At 40.9% G+C, this 18,547-nt stretch overlaps 3 protein-coding genes across 3 annotated transcripts; 1 reads left to right on the top strand and 2 right to left on the bottom strand.

The window, feature by feature from the left end:
- Window positions 1-1,479: 1,479 nt before the first annotated feature.
- On the top strand, window positions 1,480-3,838 carry LOC144708223 (golgin family A protein). The gene is made up of 2 exons (XM_078581448.1): window positions 1,480-1,851; window positions 3,567-3,838. Exons 1-2 carry the CDS (start codon window positions 1,588-1,590, stop codon window positions 3,738-3,740), a joined length of 438 nt encoding a protein of 145 aa, XP_078437574.1. The 5' UTR covers window positions 1,480-1,587; the 3' UTR covers window positions 3,741-3,838.
- Window positions 3,839-4,390: 552 nt separating this feature from the next.
- LOC144708222 (heat shock protein 81-1-like) lies at window positions 4,391-7,447 on the bottom strand. The gene is made up of 4 exons (XM_078581447.1): window positions 7,247-7,447; window positions 6,995-7,136; window positions 6,625-6,905; window positions 4,391-6,069 (listed from the first exon to the last, which is right to left on the bottom strand). Exons 1-4 carry the CDS (start codon window positions 7,364-7,366, stop codon window positions 4,486-4,488), a joined length of 2,127 nt encoding a protein of 708 aa, XP_078437573.1. The 5' UTR covers window positions 7,367-7,447; the 3' UTR covers window positions 4,391-4,485.
- A 409-nt stretch (window positions 7,448-7,856) lies between these two features.
- PEX5 (peroxin 5) lies at window positions 7,857-17,834 on the bottom strand. Its single transcript, XM_078581446.1, has 15 exons — window positions 17,493-17,834; window positions 16,290-16,421; window positions 16,027-16,213; window positions 15,220-15,413; window positions 14,091-14,342; window positions 13,754-13,876; window positions 13,035-13,202; window positions 12,283-12,467; window positions 11,691-11,925; window positions 10,811-10,895; window positions 10,303-10,412; window positions 9,611-9,835; window positions 9,076-9,141; window positions 8,732-8,826; window positions 7,857-8,023 (listed from the first exon to the last, which is right to left on the bottom strand). Exons 1-15 carry the CDS (start codon window positions 17,610-17,612, stop codon window positions 7,945-7,947), a joined length of 2,256 nt encoding a protein of 751 aa, XP_078437572.1. The 5' UTR covers window positions 17,613-17,834; the 3' UTR covers window positions 7,857-7,944.
- Between the last annotated feature and the right edge of the window lie 713 nt (window positions 17,835-18,547).

Raw genomic sequence — 18,547 nt, forward strand, 5'->3', positions numbered from 1 at the left:
AGGGCCATTAGAGTCATTAACACGATCAATACACATACTAGAGGGTCACACACTTAAGATTTTTAGAAATTCGAAGATATGCTCAAAGTTTGGAGGCTTCATCAAAAATTTCCCCCAGAGTATAAATAGAGTGAGCACCCAATTCTGAATAGGGAAGGTTGTGCGGTCCGATCAGATTTTTTTGGACGGCGTGCGATTTTTTTAATCGCACAGAAGCACAAATCAATGTGCGGTCCAAATTTGTGCGACAAAATCGGACCGCACATCGCATAAAATCGAACATTTGGAACGTAATGGGACGGTGCGCGATTTATTTAAAGATATGCCCTTCCGCGTCTATCTCTTCCATATTTCCATTAGAAAAACCATAGGAAAAAGGAAATTTATTCGATGGGACCCTTTTAATATTTTTATTGGATTTATACGCCTGCAACAGGCAAAGAGGGAACCCAAAAAGTGATAGCTGGATTGTGTAACGTATATACATGATACCTTGCAATGGAGGCATTTTTGGGAGTGAAGAGGGAACCCGAAGAGTGAAGAGGGAAGAGCTTCAGTCTTCAGCCGGAGGCCCGGAGCAACGGTCAGAAACTCAGAATGAGAGTGTGTGAGAGAGAGTAGGGAGTAATTGAGAGAAAGAGAGTGAGAGAGAGAGGAGCCCGGAGCTTCAGTCGAAGGCCCGGACGGAGCATGACGAGGGGAACTCTTCGATCTTCAGCCAGAGGCCCGATGGAGCCCGACGGGGGGAACTCTTGAAGCTTCAATCTTCGGCAACTGAAGCTTGCAATGGGGGAACTCTTCAGTTTTCACTCTTCAGCCCGAGTGCCCGACGACCGCATCAAAATTTTTAAAAAACCGGACACAATCGCACAATCGCACCGCACAATCACACTGCACGCGACCATGGCCGATGTGCGGCGCGATTTACTGTAGCGCTGACCGATGTGCAGTCCCAAAAATCGAACCGGACCACACATTGGCCTAAATTTGTACCAGTCGCACCAAAGGACCAACATGCGTCATTAATGACTATCCCACACTTTCTCCTCTTGCTGTTATCGAGTGTTGCTTCTGGTGAGACTAGATGCCGAGCTAATATTTTCATATTTTTAGTGGGACAGTTTGAGGGAAGGAAGACGAGATATCCATGCCGGAGACTTCCAAGATCATGTAAATACTTATAAAGGCCGAGCATTTGAGTGACTCGTAGAAACTCATCACTATAACAAGCGATCACTAAAGTTGTTCCACGCCACGCAATATGATCATTTATATTTCTGGCTTTAACATCTACAGTCGATTCGATATTCAACTGCGCAATTGATTTCAGATTGTCGACCGAAGCCACAAAACCAAATTAAACACCTACACTGCAGCGTAAACATGTTGGGCCTAATTGGGCCAAATTTGGGAAGCCACAAAAGGCCCATTTAATACAATCCCTCTTTTTATTTATTTATTTTTCTTTCTTTCCTTTCATCTGTTCAAACGAAATTTTGTTCTTCGTTGTCTTCCCGAAGTTCGAGCGAGAGCTCTTGCGATCAATTCGCCATCGTTTGATCTGCGGAGAGCTTCGGAAGAGGAGTAATGGAGGGGGTCGGGGCGCGTCTTGGTCGATCTTCAACGCGCTACGGTCCGACGACGGTCTTCACCGGTCCTGTAAGGAAATGGAAGAAGCAGTGGGTGCCTTCGGGGAACAACAATGGCGGAGCCGGCAACGGTAGCGGCAACTCCGCCGCGCATCTCGTTCTTTACAAGTGGACGCTGGCCTCGGCGCCGAGCAATGGCCCCGCCGCGGACAAGGGCAACACGGTAGAGGAGACTCCTCGGCGGAAGTTTCGTTACGTTCCGGTATGATTTTATTCTTCTTAATTGTTTTGTCTATTTTGAATTGAATGGGTAATGCGGAATTAGGGAAATGATGAAATGAGATCGGTGAGGAGGTTTGGAGTTTTTGTTCGATTGTTCAAAGTGTCTCCCTATGTTTTTTTTTCGATTGTTTTCCCCTTTGGATTATAAGGGTTACGCGGGATTGGTGAAAGCAAGTGGAGAGATTTTCTAGAGATTTGCTTCAAAGCGTTTTGATATTTAGAGATAGCGTGTATCTAGACGAATTACAAAGCCGGTTGAAAGAGATGTTTTGATACGTTTCGGTATGATTTTAACAATCGTGTTTGCTTCCAATTATTCTTTTTTTCATTTTGATTTAAATGGGTAGCTAGGAATTGGCGAAGTTTAGTGGAGAGATTTGCTTCAAGGCGTTTGGAAACTTGAAGATTGTAGGGTTTCTTGGCGAAATACAAAGCCGATTGAATTAGATGTTTTGATACGTTTTGGTACTGCTTTACCAATCGTGTTTACTTCCAATTGTTTTCTTTTTTTCATTTTGATTTAAATGGGTAGCCTGGAACTGGTGAAGGAAGAAGAGAGATTTACCAGAGATTTGCCCCAAAGTATCTGTTTATTGGAGATTAGAGCGATTCAATGTGAATTACGTAGCTGATCGAATTAGATGTTTTGTTACGTTTCGGTATGATTTGACCAATCGTTTTTTTCTTTCTCATTTTGAAATAAATGTGTGGCGAGGAATTGGTGAAAGGAAGAAGGGGGATTTGCTAGAGATAATAATAATATTTCTAGTTGAATTAAATAGCCGGTTGAAGAAGATTTTTTGATGCGTTCCGGTACGATTTTATCTGTTTTTTTTTTTTTTTTTGCTTTAAAATGAAAAAAGAACACGATACTTGACACTCTGAGATTAGAATATTTCTATGTGAATTAAGAAGGCGGTCAGATATTTTGGATAATCTGATGAAGGAATTTCTGTCTGGAATCACGACGAAGCTTTTTGATATTTCTATCGACCAAGTTTTTCTCTGTGAACGTTGAATTTAGCTAGCAATTAAACTCTTGACGAGGCGCTTTGATCATCCACCAAAATGATCGTCCGATGGAAGTAAAGCAATATTGACGATCCTTTTCTGCTATTTTTTGGATATTTATCTAACACCATTATACATTAATCTAAGATTTCTCTTAAATTTTATTTATGAATTCATAATGTAACAACTCGTCACTAGCAAGTCAGTCTTTGGAAAATTTAATTACAGGAAATTTCATAGGATGAAATACAAAAACATCAAATAATATAATTTTAATGACTAATATTTTCGCTCAGATAACGTTCAATTCCGGCTTATTATTTTTGATGATTCAAGGAAACTAGTTCTTCTCTCATTTCCAAATTATTACTATTTGCTCAATCTCCGTTTTGGTGGACGAGCCCAAACTTGCCGAAGCTTATGGAATTTTGCACAACATGAAGTCATGATACACTCTTTTTAAGTTCTTGAAAATTGACGTGTTGAAGAACAACATCCTGCTGGCACAACATGCAGTGCTAACAAGATACCGCGAACTTTATAAGCTTACCGTCTTAGTTCAATGTTTTCAAAAATTTTGTTCGGGTGATGGCCTCATATGTTTTCCAAAAAAAAAGAAAAAACTGTCTTAGTTCAATGTAACCAATAATGAGTCTGAAGACTTGGTTTATTTATTCCTCTAAGGTTTACGTAATGGAGGAGGAGCCAAAGGGAGAAGAAACCACAGACACCGAGGAGAAGCCGAAACTGGACCTCGGCGACACGGCAATGGTGGAGCCCATTGCCGAAGACGAGAAGAAGCCCAACCCCAACACAGACCTTGACCTCAGCCTCGGCCTCAGTTCCCATGATGCCTAATTCTTCATCCCCCTCCCCCCTCCCATTATATGACTCAATTTTACGCCAAATAAATATAACTGAGCTAGTCCGCAAAAAATATTCCATATTGTTAGTTTTGCTGTTCTTGAAATAGACATGCTGACGAGCTAAAAATATAACCCCAAGTATCAACTATATACCGTTGACTTAGAGATTAGACAAAAATATCAAAGATTTCATCTGGGAGTAGGGAACGTCACGTCGCGGACGTGACGCCGCGGACGTGACGGAACGGATGACAAAATGTGACGGACGGCAACATGATGAAACTTTTGTCACGTCACCATCCGGTCACGCATCCAATTCCTGTCAAAAAATTCCACTAGGCAGCATCCCATCCCATCCCATCCCATCCGATTATACCATTAGGCAGCATCAGTTTGCACGGGCAAAAAATTCCATATATTAATTTTTATGTGGGAAATATTGATTTTTATTTGTATTTTCTATCCGTTTTAACTTTTAAAAAATTCCACATATGTATCTTCCCGTCACACGTGCAGGCTGACGGGTGCCCGTTCCTCGGAGAAGAAAGATGGCAATAAAACTATTTTCTTCTTCCAGTTTGTCAGAATCTGCAAGTTATTTTTAAGTATCTTCCACTCTTCCTCAAATTTTCGCCACCGGACTTAAAAAAAAAAGCCAAAAAAAAAATTATAACCGAGCTGAGTCAAGTCTAAACAAAAAAACCTCCCGAAAAGCGAAAAAAAAAGAAAGATAAAACTTAATCAACCTCCTCCATCTTGCTGCCCTCGTCGTCATCCAGCGGCGGCATCTCGGCGTCATCCGCGGCAACCCCGGCGTCCTCGTCCTCGTCAATACTCAGCCCGAGCTTCAGCATGCGGTGGATCCGCGACCCGAACATATTCGGATCCTCCAAACTAAACCCGGAAGTCAACAGCGCGGTCTCGAACAGCAGCACGACCAAATCCTTGACCGACTTATCGTTCTTGTCCGCCTCCGCCCTCTTCCTCAGCTCCTCCATGATCGCGTTCTCCGGGTTGATCTCCATCGTCTTCTTGCTCGACATGTACGACCCCATCGAAGAGTCCCTCAGCGCCTGCGCCTTCATGATCCTCTCCATGTTCGCCGTCCACCCGTACTCCCCCGTCACCAGACAGCACGGCGAGTCAACGATCCGGTCTGAGACGACCACCTTCTCCACCTTCTCGCCCAAAATCTCCTTCATGGTCTTGCAAAGTCCCTCGAAGGCCTCATTCTTCTTCTTCCTCTCCTCCTCGTCGGCGTCGTCGTCGAGCTTCAGCCCTTCCTTGGTCGCGGAGACGAGTTTCTTCCCTTCGTACTCCTTCAGCTGCCCAACCGCGTACTCGTCGATCGCGTCGACCATGAACAGCACCTCGCAGCCCTTCTTCTTGAGCCGCTCCAAGAACGGGGAGTTCTCCACCGCCTTCTTGCTCTCCCCGGTTATGTAGTAGATGTCCTTTTGGTTCTCCTTCATCCGGGTCACGTAGTCTTTCAAGCTGGTCAACTCGTCGCCGGACTTGGTGGAATGGTAGCGGAGGAGGTCGGCGAGCTTTGACCGGTTCTGAGAGTCCTCGTGGATCCCCAGCTTGAGGTTCTTCGAGAAGGCCTCGTAGAACTTGTTGTAGTCCTCCTTGTTCTCCGCGATCTCGGCGAAGAGCTCGAGGCATTTTTTCACCAGGTTCTTGCGGATCACTTTAAGGATCTTGTTCTGCTGGAGCATCTCTCGGGAGATGTTCAGAGGGAGGTCCTCGGAGTCGACGATGCCCTTGACGAAGCTGAGGTACTCCGGTATGATGTCCTCGCAGTTGTCCATGATGAAGACGCGGCGGACGTAGAGCTTGATGTTGTTGAGCTTCTTGCGGGTGTCGAAGAGGTCGAAGGGGGCGCGCTTGGGGACGAAGAGGATGGCTTTGAACTCGAGCTGGCCTTCCACGGAGAAGTGCTTCACGGAGAGGTGCTCTTCCCAGTCGTTGGTGAGGCTCTTGTAGAAGGCGGAGTACTCTTCCTTGGTGATGTCGTCGGGCTTGCGCATCCAGATGGGTTTCTGCTTGTTCACCAGAGCCCACTCGTGGGAGACTTCCTTGATCTTCTTCTTCTTCTTGCTGCTGCTCGACTTGTCGACTTCGTCTTTGTCGGCCTCGTCGTCATCGAGCTCCTCCACCTTGCCTTCCTCGTCGTCCTTCTTTGCCGCCGCCTCGTCGTCCTCGTCGTCGGAGATCTCCTTCTCGGTGGTCTTCTCCGTCCACAGGGAGATGGGGTAGCTGATGAACTCCGAGTGCTTCTTCACCAGGTCCTTTAGGCGACGCTCCTCTAGGTACTCCAGCTGCCAATCATATAATCGTCCTTCACAATTAGGAGAGAATTCGAACGTCCAGAGATAATATTTGAGTATAGGTTTAGTTCACGCGATTGTATCGATATACGCAAATGAGAGGAACGAATCAAATATTAAATCTTCAAAATAAAGGTGTTAATAGCTGTTAATCTTCAGATACTCGAGCTGTTCATCAAATTCCGTTCGAGACGGAAATTCAGAGATTTTCGGATGTCAATGAGAGGTCAGATTCGGAATTCTCTCGTCTCATTTTGCTTAATTCAAGTGTAAAATGTGACGAGAAAATGAAAAACTCGGTATAATTAGCTACTTGTGACCGAATTACATGGAAACTGGAATATGGAATTCTAAGAATGTTACCAAGAGGTAAAATTTTCAACCAAACATGATGAAATCAATTCCGTCAAGTACAAGAAACTAGAACAAGATCCGAGATTCAAGATGAATACCCCAGAAAAAATAAAGAATCTAAAGTCTAATATAATAAAAACATAGTTAAAGTTTCCTAATCCTAATTGAGATTATCTGAGCAAAGTAATTTACCTGATCGTCCTTTAGGTAAAGGGTGATCTTGGTTCCTCGGCCGAGGACCTCTCCTGAAGTGTCCCTCGTGACGGTGAAGGAACCGCCAGCCTGAGACTCCCAGACGTACTGCTCGTCGTCGTTGTGCTTGGTGGTCACGACGACCTTCTCGGCCACGAGGTAAGCGGAGTAGAAGCCCACACCGAACTGACCGATCATGCTGACGTCAGCTCCGGCGGCAAGGGCCTCCATGAACTCCTTGGTTCCCGACCTTGCGATCGTGCCCAAGTTGTTCACGAGATCTGCATCGGAACACAGTCAGAAGACCTAAATCGATAAAAAAATTGACAGAAATAACTACAACCAAGAGTAACAACTAAGAAAAACGTACCGGCTTTGGTCATCCCAATGCCACTGTCGATGATGGTGAGGCTGTTGGTTGCCTTGTCCGGAATGAGATGAATGAACAGCTCGGGCTGGCCATCGAGCTTGCTCTTGTCGGTGAGACTCTCAAACCGGATCTTGTCCAAAGCCTGAAAGAAAAACAAATCAATCGAGCTTACAACATCGTTCCGATCATACTTTTCCACACAAAATCGACAACAAGAAGAAAGATAATAACAAAATCGGAAGCGATACTCACATCGGACGAGTTGCTGATGAGCTCGCGGAGAAAAATCTCCTTGTTGGAGTAGAAGGTGTTGATGATGAGACTCAGCAGCTGATTGATCTCCGCCTGGAAGGCGAACGTCTCCGTCTCCATCCCTCAGATCAAAGGCAACAAGATCAAAGAAGAAGGATCGCTCCCGCAGCCGCAGCTCAACAAGATCTGTGTCTAGGGTTTATGCAATAAGCGCAAGGAAGCTATATATAAGCGAGAACACTCTCCCGCTTTCTAGAATGTTCCGAAGGAAACTTCAAATCGTGGGTCACCGAAGCTCCCGGTGGGCCCCACGTCCTTCGTCCTTTGTCGAAAAAACCCCCGACTTTAACAGAAACCACAAAAAATCCTCGTGTTAAAGGATATTTCGTTGTCGACAAAATTCTCAGCAGAAGATATTCTTCCCGAAACCGACTGAATACTTTATTTGCGATAATACTTCATCCTTTCAGTCGGTTACGTCCGTGGGGCCCGCATTAGCTTGCCACAAGAGTAACGATCTTCCCACCGGTAAAGTTTATTTGTGGATGTACTCCCGGAGAAAAGGGCACTTGAATTAGAGATAGAGAGGATGGATATACACGCCTTACTCTTGAATTAAAAATTATTGGGCAGTATATAAAGTTAAAGCCGAGGAGCGTCTCGAATAAAAATTAAAAGAAAAATAATAAAATCGAGAGTTAGAGAGGGAACTCCTTCTGGAGAAGTTCGAGATTGCGGGAGTCGCACGCATCGAACATATCGTTTCTCGATGCGCAGCTGCAAGAGAGAGAGAGCCAGAGTTAGAGATAGAAAGAGAAAATCGCTCAGGAACAGCAACGAGCACCAGAAAAAAAAGTAAAATAAGGTCAGATAATATTTGAAGTTAAATAGTTTTTTTTAGTGATTTTTAGTTATGAGAGATTTTGAGGGGTTTGGGGAGAAATACAGAATAAACTGTAGAAAATAAATGGCACATAATTTAGATTTTTCAAACTCCGTGTTTTTTAATACAGAATGATTGAGGAAAACACTGGAAGGAATTTTTTTTTGTTTTCAGACTACTAATAATTGAAATTTAGTAGAATTTTTGCCGTTCTAAGATAGTTAAAAAAAGAACGGGCGGGCTACATCCGAAACGTACGAAATTTAGAAAATATCATAAAAGCAGACGTCGTAGGCGTGTTTTTTGCTCTTCGAACAATTTTATTTGTAAAAGATTTTTCAGCGTTCAGGGAGAATAATATAAAATAATGCCAAATGATTTAGATGTTTATTAAAATACGGAGTGAATAATAGAAAATATTGCGAGGTATTTTTTTGTTTTCATACCACTACTTTGTTTAACACAGATATCATAGAACAGAAATACGGGATTTAATAAAAAAAAGATCAGGAGAAAAATAGAGAGAGGAAGGTTAAGATTTTATAATATTCTTAATGAAATAGAGATGGAAGATACTAAATTTGTTGTAGGGTTCTTCTGACCTGAGAGAGATTCTGAGATATTGCCAAGCATTATCCGCCTTGGGATTCATGGACAGAGCCTTGACATAGAATCTGATCGATTCCGCGTATAATCCCTGAAGAAAAAAAGTAAATAAAATATAAATAAATGCATGAAGGCTAGGCCTTTTCATATCTGAATCGGTGTTAATGAAAAAAAAAAGAGAAAAAAAAGAAAAATGTGCCAATAATCATCGCCCTCGAAGAATGCAAAAATAAATATTTACATCTTCCATTGATATTTTATTTTGTGAAACTAATAAAAACGAAAATGATTAAAACTAAGAATTACAGTATTTATAAGACAAGGATAAAAATCAAAGGACCTGGTTGGCATAGCTGATGCCCATGTTCGCCCAGGCTCGAACGTAATTGGGCTTTAAATCAAGCGCCTGAGAAGAACAAGGTCATATTAAATGGTCGATCAAATATAAATTATCCCATCAAAATACAAAACTAAACATTTTAAAGTGAAAAATTCACACTCAAATTTCTAAAAGCAAGAAATGGATTATTTCCAACAAAAAAATTTCTTTTGACGAAATATCCGACAAAACATATCAGGAAGATCGAAGCATAGAACATGAGGAAGATTGAGTAAGGCAATAAGCCCCGCCAAATTTTTTCAAAGAAAAAAAAGAACAAAGGATAATCAAATTTTTACAAGATATGTACAAGCAGTGGCGAGCCTCGTCTCTGCATGGTTTAAAGGGCCATGGCCAGGACGCGGGGTGGCCCTTTATGCCTTGTATATTAAAAAATCATTTCTATTTATCACATCGGGAGGGTCATCGATTTTGTGTGATCTCTCTTATTTTTATTTTTTTAAAAAGGATGATTAAATTTGGTGTTTGCTCAAACCTGCTGATATGCCAAAATTGCATCCGCGCTCTGGACGCTGTTTGCTTGAGTTGCGCCGAGCTTGTTCCAAAGAGAATAGTCTTGAGGCTTTAGTTTCAGAGCTGTTTTGAACGAATTAATAGCTTTGTCATATTCCCTAGAAAGATTGTACAAAACTCCGAGAACAATGTGGATATCGGAGTCCTCGGGCGACATCTGTGCTGCTTCATTGAATAACCTGGCGACCTGATAAAAAAATTGATCCAAAAGATATCAGTGAAAAAAACTCCTAATATAAAGTTATAAATTTATTTTCAACTATATTGTATTCCTCTTTTAAAAAAAAAACAGTTCCGAAGAAAAAAATGCGCCTTCCCTTTTTTTAAGGAAAAAACACGCACCTCTGTTTTTTTTATTTTTGAAGAAAAAAAAATGCACCTTTCACCACAGCAGAGTTTATCACATACCCAGATTTATTGTTGCAAATACTGGTAACTAGATCCAAACTAGGGTTGGAGGACAATGAAATTTGCTAGTGTTTATCCAAATCATGAAAATCAATCTTATGATAGAGTTTCTGCCCATGATTGAATTCATTATTCCAGACACAAATTTAATAGTAATTGAAACACATATTTTACAGCGACATAACATTTAAACTTTCTTTCTATAATCTAACAGGAAAAATAAGAGATTTAGTGAATAAAACTTACGTCAGCGTGATACAGCGCCTCCATCTGCCCTTGAGAGGTGAGACTCCCGTATTTGGGATGATTTTGAAGCCATCCGTGAAGATATTTCAACGCAGACGCCTGCTCTAATTCTGAAATTTCATGTAATTTAACCAATTAAATATTATTGAAATCTATGTAAAATTTCAGTCTAAAGACAATTGAAAAAATGAAATCAAAAGTTTCTTTCTAATTTTCAAATAATTAAACTTGCGATGTCCCGTCACCCGCCCATATACCCAAGACCACATTATTAACATAGACATAAGGTAAGACTACCTTGATGTCTTCAAGTCGATCTTCTGTAATAACAAATCTAATTCCTTGATCAAGACGTTTGAAGAAGGATAAAATGAAAGATCAGCAGATCATTGAGGAATTTTCAAAAGATCAGAGGGGGACGTGCCCAAGTGTTTCAATAAACTGAAATTTTCAATGCTAAACTCATAATACAGATCTCTTATGGAGGGATAAGAACTGCTGCACAAACCGTTTGTGTGGCTGACACCGAGAGCAAGCAGGACCTCCAGATTTCTTGGATCTGCTTCTTGGGCCCGGAGCATAGATGAAATTGCCTGGAAAATTAGCAACCAAAACCATTTTAGAAAAAGGGGTGGGTCAACCATGAAAAATACTTAGCTTTTATCAACCACGAAAAGTATTTTGCTTTACGCAGTTGAATACTTAGCTTATCTTACATACAAGTACCGTAGAAAGTTCGGCGGATGAAAAAAATGGTTGTATACATCATGCTAATCACCGATTTCAGATATTCTGGAAGTAAAGTGAAACATCCTCAAAACCAAGTATTCCACACAATGCTAATTTCCTTTTTTATGTTATCGTTTAAGTGGCTTCTTAAATCCAACACACACATTACTATAAATGGTATCTAAGCACACTAATACAACGATATTTTATCTTTCACTTTTTCACATTCTCTCTCTTCTGAAGCCCTTCTCCGACCGTCACTTTTGATTATAGCAAAAACACACACAACAAAACATTTTAATGGCTGAACAACCATTTTGACAAGATATAAAAAAGTATTAATGATAGCCAAAGGTTGACACTAGACCAAAAATGAATCAAGTGAAGAAATAAATAGCAACATATTTGATGGATTTTTTTTTTGAAAGAAATATTTGATGGAAATGAAAATTAAATTGAGAGTATGCTTGGATCACCAAAGATCCATCCAACTGAGCAACTTTTGAAATTTTAACTGGAAAAACCATTCTTCTCAAGATGAGGGAGAAGTTGAAATTACAAAGCTGACAGATTAAATAAAAACTAGGTCGCTAGTAGAGCAATAAAGAGAGGATAAACAAATATAGATCAAGAACAAAGCAAAACTGACTCGAGCCTACCTGTTGGTCATCATCATTTTCAGCATGCGCAATGCCAAGCAGCCGCCATGCTTCAGCATTCTCTGGGTTCTTTAGGACTTCCGCCTCCAAAGCAAGAACTGCTTCACTTAAAAGACCTTTACGAAAGAGTTCCTGGCCTTCCTTAAATGGCTCCGCGTGTCCAACATACGGGTTTAAGTCAGAAAAGACATATATTCCCTTTGAAGGATCCGATTTCTGCTGTTCATTAAGGAATCTGTCATGCGGGCGATAAAAGTTAGAAGCAGAAAGATGAGTAAAAAGTAACAATCAGAAGAAGGAATATATGGAATTAATCCTGGTACCATATGAGCATTAAGTGCTTTTCTCCATGTAGCAACAAAATAAAACTGGAAATACTTTCTCATCACAGCTTTTGCATGTGGAGTGAAAGCAATGTGGCATATGATGCAACAATAGGAGATAAAACAACTTGAACACTTTAATAAGAAATTTTCCACTTTTATTAGGCAGTAACGAAGGAAAAAGTAAGCAGAACTCTTTCCGAAAAAGGAGAAAGCTTAATCAGAATCCTCTCAAAGTGCAAGCTCAAAAGCTTATAACTCTTATCTACCTATCATACGTGTCAGCCCAGTTGTCCCCAGTACTGTCGCCCTGAAGTCCTTCCCCCATCTGCTTCCCAAATTCATCAGCCCAGTCGTCAACATGTAACTTTGAGAACTCGTTAGCCCATTGCTCCTCTGTTTCTTGATGTTCGTCAGCATATTCATTTGCCCATGTCTCTGGTCCACGTGAAACCTGGAAAAATCATAGTATGTGAGAGGAAGGATTGGACTCTCAAGACAAAATGAGAGAGTAACAAATCAAAATTCTCACATATCAGCGCTTTGATAGATTCCCCAAGGGGTAAATTGGAAGATGTATGAATTTGTACAGAAAGGAAAGAAAGTTAAGAAGAGGAAGAGCTGCAATAAAGATAAAGGAGAAGGGGAAACCACCCAAGATTACCATATCCAGTAATCTTCCAAGAAGCAGAATACAGCCCTCAGATCCAAGAACACTTTTCATAAAAGATTTCATACAAGATCAGTCGAGTAAGAACCCTTTTCCCCTCCATTTTAAGAATGTCTACATGCCCCGCTCAGATGACCTATTTGGCCTCTCTTATGTCTTTGTGGGCCTCTCTTCATAAGTCCTTGACATGACTCTATAATCGTACTGTCTTAAACTGATGGCCATGATAAAGATTACTGAAGATAATGCGTGATATGCTGGAAAAAGTACTTATGAAAAAGTACCAACGACAAATGAAAAACAGCAAGACATTAGAAGGATTTCCCCAAACAAGAATGGCAAAGCTTTGACCTCTTCACGAGAGAATTCACTAGCCCAAGCTTCAGGAGTTGCGTTATACTGCATTTGGTACTCCTCAGCCCAGTCGCCTGAGGTACCGGTGGCTGGCTTGACTTGATTGTCGTCAACAATAAGCTCACCACGGCTCATTTTCGAAACAAATTGAAGGAACTTCGAGTTCTGAAAACCAATAGCATGACTTAAAATAAGGCCCCAATAACGCTTTCCCCGTGGAAATAAAACAAGTAAAATATGCATGATAGAAGGGGTTCCTCTCTAAATCAGTTCAAACGCCCCTAAGGAATAGCAGGAATATTATCATCAAAGAGATCAAAAACATTACGTGAATCTACCTTATGAAATATAGAAAGTCAACCATGAATATGTTACGATCCCCATGGAGATCTAACAAAATCAAGAAATGGGACGAGGGGTAGAGAGGAGAATAGGAGAGATGGAAGAGGTAAGAGAGAAGAAGAGAGAATGATAGGTGAAAAAACTCTCAAGAACCTCCGAATCAAGAGTTCTTGCCCTCATGAAAGCTCTCAAGAACCTTACGATGGTTTCTGATTTCATAGAGAGAGAACTCAAGTGAATCAGAAGGTTCAAAGTCAGAGGTCAATAAGAGAATGACTCTTTTGGATGACCTGTGAAATGTAAGGCAACTAATATAGGAGGGCATATAAATCTATCAGGATCCAAATAGAAGAGCCTGTTGCAGATCAGCAAACCTGAATCTTGGGATCACTGTTTTGGGCTAAAGTATGAGCAAGCATACGAGTCTGTTCCATTGCTTCGATATTAGACATTTGCCCTCGGTCCATTTGCCCCATTGATGCCCTTTGAGCTTGCTCCTGCAGTCCAAAAAAATGACATATGTCATTCTTTAAGAACACATCTAAAGTAGATTCTTAATCAACGCTATTATTCAAATAATAAAATATCTTTGGGTGACCTGTGAAAAGTGCTTGAACTGTCACAAATTAATTTCTAAATTCAATAGATGATAAAAAACTTCCAGGTCTATACAAATTAATCACTGGGGTTTCAACATCTGTATATTCTTACATGATCAAATTCAGAAGCCCATCCATTCGCCCCATGAATTTTCTCGAAGGAGTTGGCCCATGCTTCAGGATCACTATGCTCATGTCTATGCTGACTAAATTCAGTAATCCAAGAATCCGCCCCAGGTGCCATTCCCGGTCGAGATACCTGAGACTCGGTCCAGTATTCTTCAAACTCCGGCATTCTTCCAGGTAGAGGACCCCTGACCCGTTCATCGCCGTCAATATCTAGAGAATGTAACAATGCATTTACCTGTAAAATTTTTCAAGAAACACATTTTTTTTCTCAACTGGTCGGATCACTAGGAAGATAACAAAACGCATCAAAGGAATCTAATCTCCAACTTTATGCCATCTAAAGTGTCACCAAAGCGTAAAATAACATAAAATTTACAACAGAGTATGAATAACACTTCAAAGAAAAAAACAATTCACAGAAATACTTTTGTAATTATGCTGTATTCGTATTTACAGCATAATTAATTAAGTAATTTTTTGCTCAACTAGTCCGATCACAAGGGAGATAAAACAAAGAGCACCGGCAGAATATTATCTCCAATTTACGCCATCTAAAGTGTCACCAAAGTGTAAAATAACATAAAATTAAAAAAAGTACGAATAATAATTCACAAATATAGGAATTACGATGACCAGATAATTACTTTTAAGTAATTTTTTGCTCAACTGGTCCAATTACTCCGGAGATAAAACAAAGAGCAACAGAGGAATATTATCTCCAACTTTATGCCATCAAACGTGTCACTCAAGCATAAAATAACATTAAGTTTACAAAAGATCATGAACAAAAATTCACAAAAATAGTAATTACGATTACATCATAATTACTAAAGTAACACTCACAGATGAGTTATAGTTGAACATGAGAGATCTAATTACCGAAGTTCTACATTCTGGAAAAAAAAAATTAATTGATCTAAGCGGATTCTAGAAAATATAAGCTTAAAAAACATGACTAAAACCTGTCAGGATCCCCAACCCCAGCTAGGGATACTTTGGCTAGTGTAATTTCCTTTAGATACTTGTAGGCCTGCCCTAAGGAGGGCAGTAAAAGACTCGATTGCATAGAGGAATCCATGTCCACATTCAACTTCGAAGAGAAAATGACAAACCTGGGAATGAATGTACTCTTCACCTCTATCAGCAAACATGTGCCTCGCCATTATATAACTACGATCACGGATACATTGTTTGTCTCCCTTAGACAAACCTAGGACAGGGAGGGCAACAGGACGCAATGGAAGACCAGCCCGGCCACTCTCAACAAATGCGTGAAGAAAATTTGATAAAACTCTTTGCGGAGGACCTGCAAGTAAATGTAAAAATATCAGGGAACTGAAATTAAAGTATGCGAATGTATTATGGTTTAAGAACCAGAAGCTTCCTTAAAACTGTAGGTAATACCAAGGGTGCCACTTGACTTCTTAATTCGGGCAGGTGTTGACATTAACACTCTCTCACAACACATGCTGCTGAGCTCATGTTCCCCATCACTGTGACGACGATCAGAGGAGTTGTCATCGCCAGGGTGATGTTGACAATGATGAATAGCATCATCTCTCATCAATGGATATATTGACGATAATGATAAGATGAAAATTTTGTGCCCTCATCACCTCTCTCTCTCTGTTAGTCTCATTCAGATGACCAGAGACAATGACTAAATCATCAGCGCCATTGTCATCCATCTGCAGCCAGGATGTCTGTGACAAAATCATTGTAGTTGCTCAAACTGTGGAGGATGATGATGACAGCTTTTGGATGATGATGATGCTGAGTTTAATCTTATCTACATAGACTACATATACTACATACAGTACAATTTGCGCAAATCAGTAGGTAGATATGAAATGATTCGAAGGTCCAGAAAAACGAAAGTATATGACAACAAAAAAATCTAATGCATCCTCTTTCCTCACCGTCCCAAGCAGGTTGCAAATTTGAGGTTGCCCCCTGGTCATAAATTTGTTCAAATTCTTGGAAATGAGCCTGACTTTCTCTCCCCTGAATAGAGGGAGGGATAAATTGAGGCTGCTGCACATCATTCCAGGCTTCTTCGAGGCCCCCATGCTCAGCAGAGTGGAAACCACGAAGGAACTGTGAACTCTGTCATGATAGAAATTCTCAATGAGTTTCACCAATTCCGTTAACCTAATAACAAAAACAAATGAGGGGTGTTTACCTGAATACCTGGCTGCTGGTATTGATGATTCTCGAACTCTGAACCAGGGATCATTGACATTGGAGCCTGGGGACCGAAAGCTTGGGAAGATGAAGGAACATTCATTGATGTTCCAGGAAGCCCGGCTAACTCCTAAACACCATAAAACAGAGAAATTAGATATCCAGATAAGAATTGTCGGCCGATTAAAATGAACAAGGATCTCTGTTTAGATTAAGTGATAATTTAATGCATGGATAATCTAGGACTACTTTAATTCAATAGAATTCAACGAAGCGGGCATCAAATCCAGCCGACAGAACATGACAACAATTCGCGTGACCCAACTCCTTGATATGAGTTCTCCAAACAATAAAAATCAAAAACGAAAAAAGAACATGCGACAAATAATCTACGACTAGTTTAACCCAACAGATACTCCAGGACTACTTAAATTCAATAGAATTGAACGAAATGAGCATCAAAGCCTCCACAATCAATTTCCCCATTATTGCTTCGGAAGATGAACCAAACAGTTAGTAAAGCAGACCGCCAGGAGGATTCAATGAGGAAGAGCAGTTTGTTATCAGGTGATATGAGTTCTCCAAATAGCAGAAATCAACAAAAGAAAAAAAATTAACCCGACACAAAATCTAAGACTAATTTAATCCAAAAGATACTCCTCGACTACTTAAATTAAATACAATTCAACGAAATGAGCATCAAAGCCTCCGCACTTGATTTCCTCATTAGTACTTCGGAGGGCGAACCAAACAGTTAACCAGATAGCCAGGAGGATTCCAAGAGGAAGAGGAGTTTCTTATCAGGTGATATGAGATCTCCAAACAGCAGAAAAAAAAATCATAAAAAAGGCACCCAAAAGATAATCTACGGCTAATTTAATCCAACAGAAACTCCAGGACTACTTAAATTCAATAGAATTCAACGAAATGAGCATCAAAGACTCGACAATCAATTTCCCCATCAGTGCTTCGGACGACGAACCAAACAGTTTGTTAACCAGATCGCCGGGAGGATTCGAACATGAAGAGCAGTTTTTTATCAGGTAGTATGAGGTCTCCAAACAGCAGAAATGAAATTAAGAAAAAAAACACGCAACAGTTAATCTACGACTAATTTAATCCAACAAACACTCCAGGACTACGTAAATTCAACACAATTCAACGAAATGAGCATCAAAACCACCGCAATCAATCTCCTCACCTGCGCCTTGGACGACGAGCCGAGCAATTTGTTAGCCAGAGCGCCGAGCGGATTGGAAGAGGAAGAACTTCCAGGAACGGCGCAGGCCGCCCCGCCGGCGATCAGATCCCTCATCGCCATCTCCACCAAAACTTCTCCCGCGCCAAAAAACAAAAAAAAAAACAAAAAATTACAGGAAAACGACTGAAGATCTCAGCGCAGGATTTGAATGATTGATCAGAACGCAAATCGGCGAAGAAGACGGATCTAGATCGAGCGCTATCTCTACTTCTTCGGCAGAAGATCGCTGGAGACCTAATCCCGGAGAAACTCCTCTCTTTCTGTTTCGGTTAACTGCCGAGATAGATGATGGCGGCGCCGTTCTTGTCTCTCTTTTTGCCACGTGGAAATAACCAATTTTCAAAATAATATACCGTTCTCGTCCCGATTTCGTAGGGATATCATTATTCCCTGATATTATAATTTTTTTTGAAAATTCCCTGATTACATCTCTCTTCCTCTTGAGTGCACCTCTCAGCACGTGCGATGCAGAGGACTACGCACTTGCGTACGCTTGTCAGCCGGACGACGGGATGTAGAGCTGTAGGACGGATGACGTAACGTCATCCGTCCGTTCAATAAACGTGCGTCATCTGTCATGGTCCGGAGAGACGAACGGATGACCGAACTGAGAGCTTCTCGTCACCAGTCATTAGTCATCTGTCATCTGTGACGGATGATAGATGATGGAAATGATGAAAGATAACAGAACGGATGGATATAGATCAGGGACGCGGACCAGGACGGTTTTTTCATCCCCAGACGAAAAAATCGTCCCCTCCAGAGGCACGGACAAATTCCAGGACGAAACTTCGTCTGAAGAATGGCCGGATGGGACGTTTTTCGTCCCATAGGACGAACATTTAATTAATAATTTGTCCACCTTTCGTCCAGGATGAACGAAAGGTGGACAAATTATTAATTAAATTTTTTCATAAATTTCCCATAAAATTATTTGTTTACATTTGAAAAAGTGGAAATTTTGATATTTAATCCCTCATTGAATTGGAATAAAA

This window comes from Wolffia australiana, chromosome 10 (assembly GCF_029677425.1).
Source record: "Wolffia australiana isolate 7733 chromosome 10, ASM2967742v1".
Classification (NCBI taxonomy): domain Eukaryota; kingdom Viridiplantae; phylum Streptophyta; class Magnoliopsida; order Alismatales; family Araceae; genus Wolffia; species Wolffia australiana.

Excerpts from the sequence above, each read along its gene's own strand:
- LOC144708223 (XM_078581448.1), top strand. The coding sequence starts at position 1,588 with ATGGAGGGGGTCGGGGCGCGTCTTGGTCGATCTTCAACGCGCTACGGT. Across the intron at positions 1,852-3,566 it reads GGAAGTTTCGTTACGTTCCG|GTTTACGTAATGGAGGAGGA; the intron begins GTATGATTTTAT and ends TATTCCTCTAAG.
- LOC144708222 (XM_078581447.1), bottom strand. The coding sequence starts at position 7,366 with ATGGAGACGGAGACGTTCGCCTTCCAGGCGGAGATCAATCAGCTGCTG. Across the intron at positions 7,137-7,246 it reads TCATCAGCAACTCGTCCGAT|GCTTTGGACAAGATCCGGTT; the intron begins GTGAGTATCGCT and ends TTTTTCTTTCAG. Across the intron at positions 6,070-6,624 it reads TTTACCTAAAGGACGATCAG|CTGGAGTACCTAGAGGAGCG; the intron begins GTAAATTACTTT and ends TATGATTGGCAG.
- PEX5 (XM_078581446.1), bottom strand. The coding sequence starts at position 17,612 with ATGGCGATGAGGGATCTGATCGCCGGCGGGGCGGCCTGCGCCGTTCCT. Across the intron at positions 9,836-10,302 it reads AGGCGCTGTATCACGCTGAC|GTCGCCAGGTTATTCAATGA; the intron begins GTAAGTTTTATT and ends TTTTTTTATCAG. Across the intron at positions 8,827-9,075 it reads GCATCAGCTATGCCAACCAG|GGATTATACGCGGAATCGAT; the intron begins GTCCTTTGATTT and ends TTTTTTCTTCAG.